Here is a 2,350-nt window from a genome sequence, read left to right on the forward strand (position 1 = left end):
TGCTGTGTGGTGATGTAGATGTGCATGGGGAGAACACCGTGTGACAGTAGACAGAGGCAGAGATTGGAGTGATGCATCTATAAGCTGAGGAATGCCAAGAATTTCTGGCAACACCAGAAGCTGAGAGAGATGCACGGAACAGATTGTCCTCTGGAGTCTTCAGAGAGGACACAGTGTTGCCAACACCTGATTTTGGCCCTCTTTTCTCCAGAACTGTGAGATAATAAACGTTCGTTGCTTTGAGCACCCCAGTTTGCGGGCTTTGTTACGGTAGCCCTAGGAAACAAATTGAGTCAGGTTAATGAAACATGAGGGGAAGCTGCTAGGGACTTCTGGGAAAGTGCTTCCTTCCTCTCGCTCTTAGAAAGGAATGAAGATGGGGACATTTCCCCCTGTCCCTGTCCATTACCGTTATGTGGAGTGGCTGTAGCCATCTTGTAACGGTAAGGTGGTAAGTCTGAAGACAAAGCCCAGTGTGCAGAGCCTGGTAGAATGGGATGTACAGGCCTCCGATATGTCATCGAGTGGTTGAATTATCCTGGAGTTTCTGGATTTCTTTTCTTTTTGTAATTTTTAAAAATATTTTTTAGTGTTTATTTTTGAGACAGAGAAAGACAGAGCATGAACGAGGGAGGGTCAGAGAGAGGGAGACACAGAATCCGAAGCAGGCTCCAGGCTCTGAGCTGTCAGCACAGAGCCCGACGTGGGGCTCGAACTCACGGAGTGTGAGATCATGACCTGAGCCCAAGTCAGATGCTTAACCGACTGAGCCACCCAGGCGCCCCTGGAGTTTCTGGATTTCTTATCATAAGAAATAAAATTTGCTCATTCTTTGTGCCACCTTAAGTTTTCTGTTATCTGCATATGAAAACATCTTAGCTGATACACCAAGGGGCATCAAGAGGGAATATTGAGGTCAGGAAATCTTTTATTTCCTACCAGCTGCTGATCATGGCCACCATTCCCAACTAGTCTTATGCAGAGGGGACACCCCCACAAAGGCACATGCTTTATCATTAGCTAGTCCCAATTCCATTAAGGCGTCTTCTCTGGTGAAGCAAACTGGGCCATGTGTGACATAAAACCTCACAGTAGGCACTTGGTAAATATATACTAAGTGAATGAAAATAAGAGACATGGCAGTGACAAATTGCAATCTGTAGTTTACCTACAACATTCTGACGAGGGCCTTGAAAAAGTGGGAGCTGGGCCGGCCCTTGGCAAAACGCAAAGTGGGCAAGTCAGTCTTTGTCCCTGGCTTTGGGGTCCTATACTGGGCTTCTTCCATTCTCCTGACCTTTCATTTCCCTCTCATCTTCTATTTCTCTCTCTAGTTCCCTTGGTGGGGGTGAGGGTAGGGTGGGGGTAGGGGATGATCATGGGTTACCTAGAATGACCCACTAATCTATTACTTCTTCTAGGGAAAAAAGCACATTGCTTTAAAACTAAACTGTATGGAACTACGTCTCCAGAAAGCTCCTAAAAATTAATGTCACAAATTTATGATAGGGCAGGAGCCGGAAGCAAATGGGACTTTCAGCACCTTCATAACACAGTAGGTAGGTGCTTGCCTGCTTTGGTCCCCCCCACATTTTAGAAAATGTTTTATTTATTTATTTATTTATTTATTTATTGATTTATTGATTTATTTATTTTAGTAATCTCTACATGCTCTACCCGCTGAGCCAGCCAGGCACCCCCCCCCCCTCCCCGCCCGTCCCTAGTTTCAGTGAGAACTTTGGGGGTCATCTCATGTTTGATGCTTAAAAACATTTTCCCATGAGGATCTTGCTGTAGCGTTAACTCCATCTAGGGTCATTGATTGTTTTGTCTTTATGGTGAAGGTTATACGCTCACTCAACAAAGAGTTGGGTGCTTCCCATGTACGCACAAATACCGTGCTAAGCACCAGGTCATCAATGGTAAGACAGATTCGAGCCCTGTCCTAGTGGACCCTACAGTCCGATGGGGTGGGGCTGGGGGTGGAAACTACAAATAAATTAACGTTAAAAATTTACTCCAAGCTTTGTCAATGAGAGCAGTAGGCTGTTGAGACAGAGTAAGGCGCAGGGAGGAGACCTAGTTAGGATGATTAGGGACAACTTCCTGAGAAGGTGACATTCCAGCCGAGATTTACGGGATGAGAAGGAGACAGGCCCCGGCAACGAGGTCACGTTCACCGTAAGTCAGATAAAAATAACTCCCAATCTCTCCAGCAGCGGCATCTGACGTCCGCGCGAGCAGGCCTCGCCGCCAGCACTAAAGATGGCGGGCGGGCGGCAGGGCGGGGCGGGGCGTGCCCGCGGCCTGATTGGCCGGCCGGGCAGCGTCACGTGGGCGGCCGCCGAGC

At 47.7% G+C, this 2,350-nt stretch overlaps 1 protein-coding gene across 1 annotated transcript in view; it reads left to right on the forward strand.

The window, feature by feature from the left end:
• Window positions 1–1,446: 1,446 nt before the first annotated feature.
• The window catches only part of ACTR3B (actin related protein 3B), a 94,069-nt gene continuing 93,165 nt past the window's right edge, over window positions 1,447–2,350 (forward strand). Inside the window, exon 1 of the mRNA XM_040464533.1 lies at window positions 1,447–1,559. Within this exon, the coding sequence (XP_040320467.1) occupies window positions 1,490–1,559 (70 nt within the window). The 5' untranslated portion in view covers window positions 1,447–1,489. The remainder of the gene's footprint in view (window positions 1,560–2,350) is intronic.

This window comes from Herpailurus yagouaroundi, unplaced genomic scaffold (genome assembly GCF_014898765.1).
Source record: "Herpailurus yagouaroundi ecotype Mexico unplaced genomic scaffold, PumYag 483, whole genome shotgun sequence".
Taxonomy (NCBI): domain Eukaryota; kingdom Metazoa; phylum Chordata; class Mammalia; order Carnivora; family Felidae; genus Herpailurus; species Herpailurus yagouaroundi.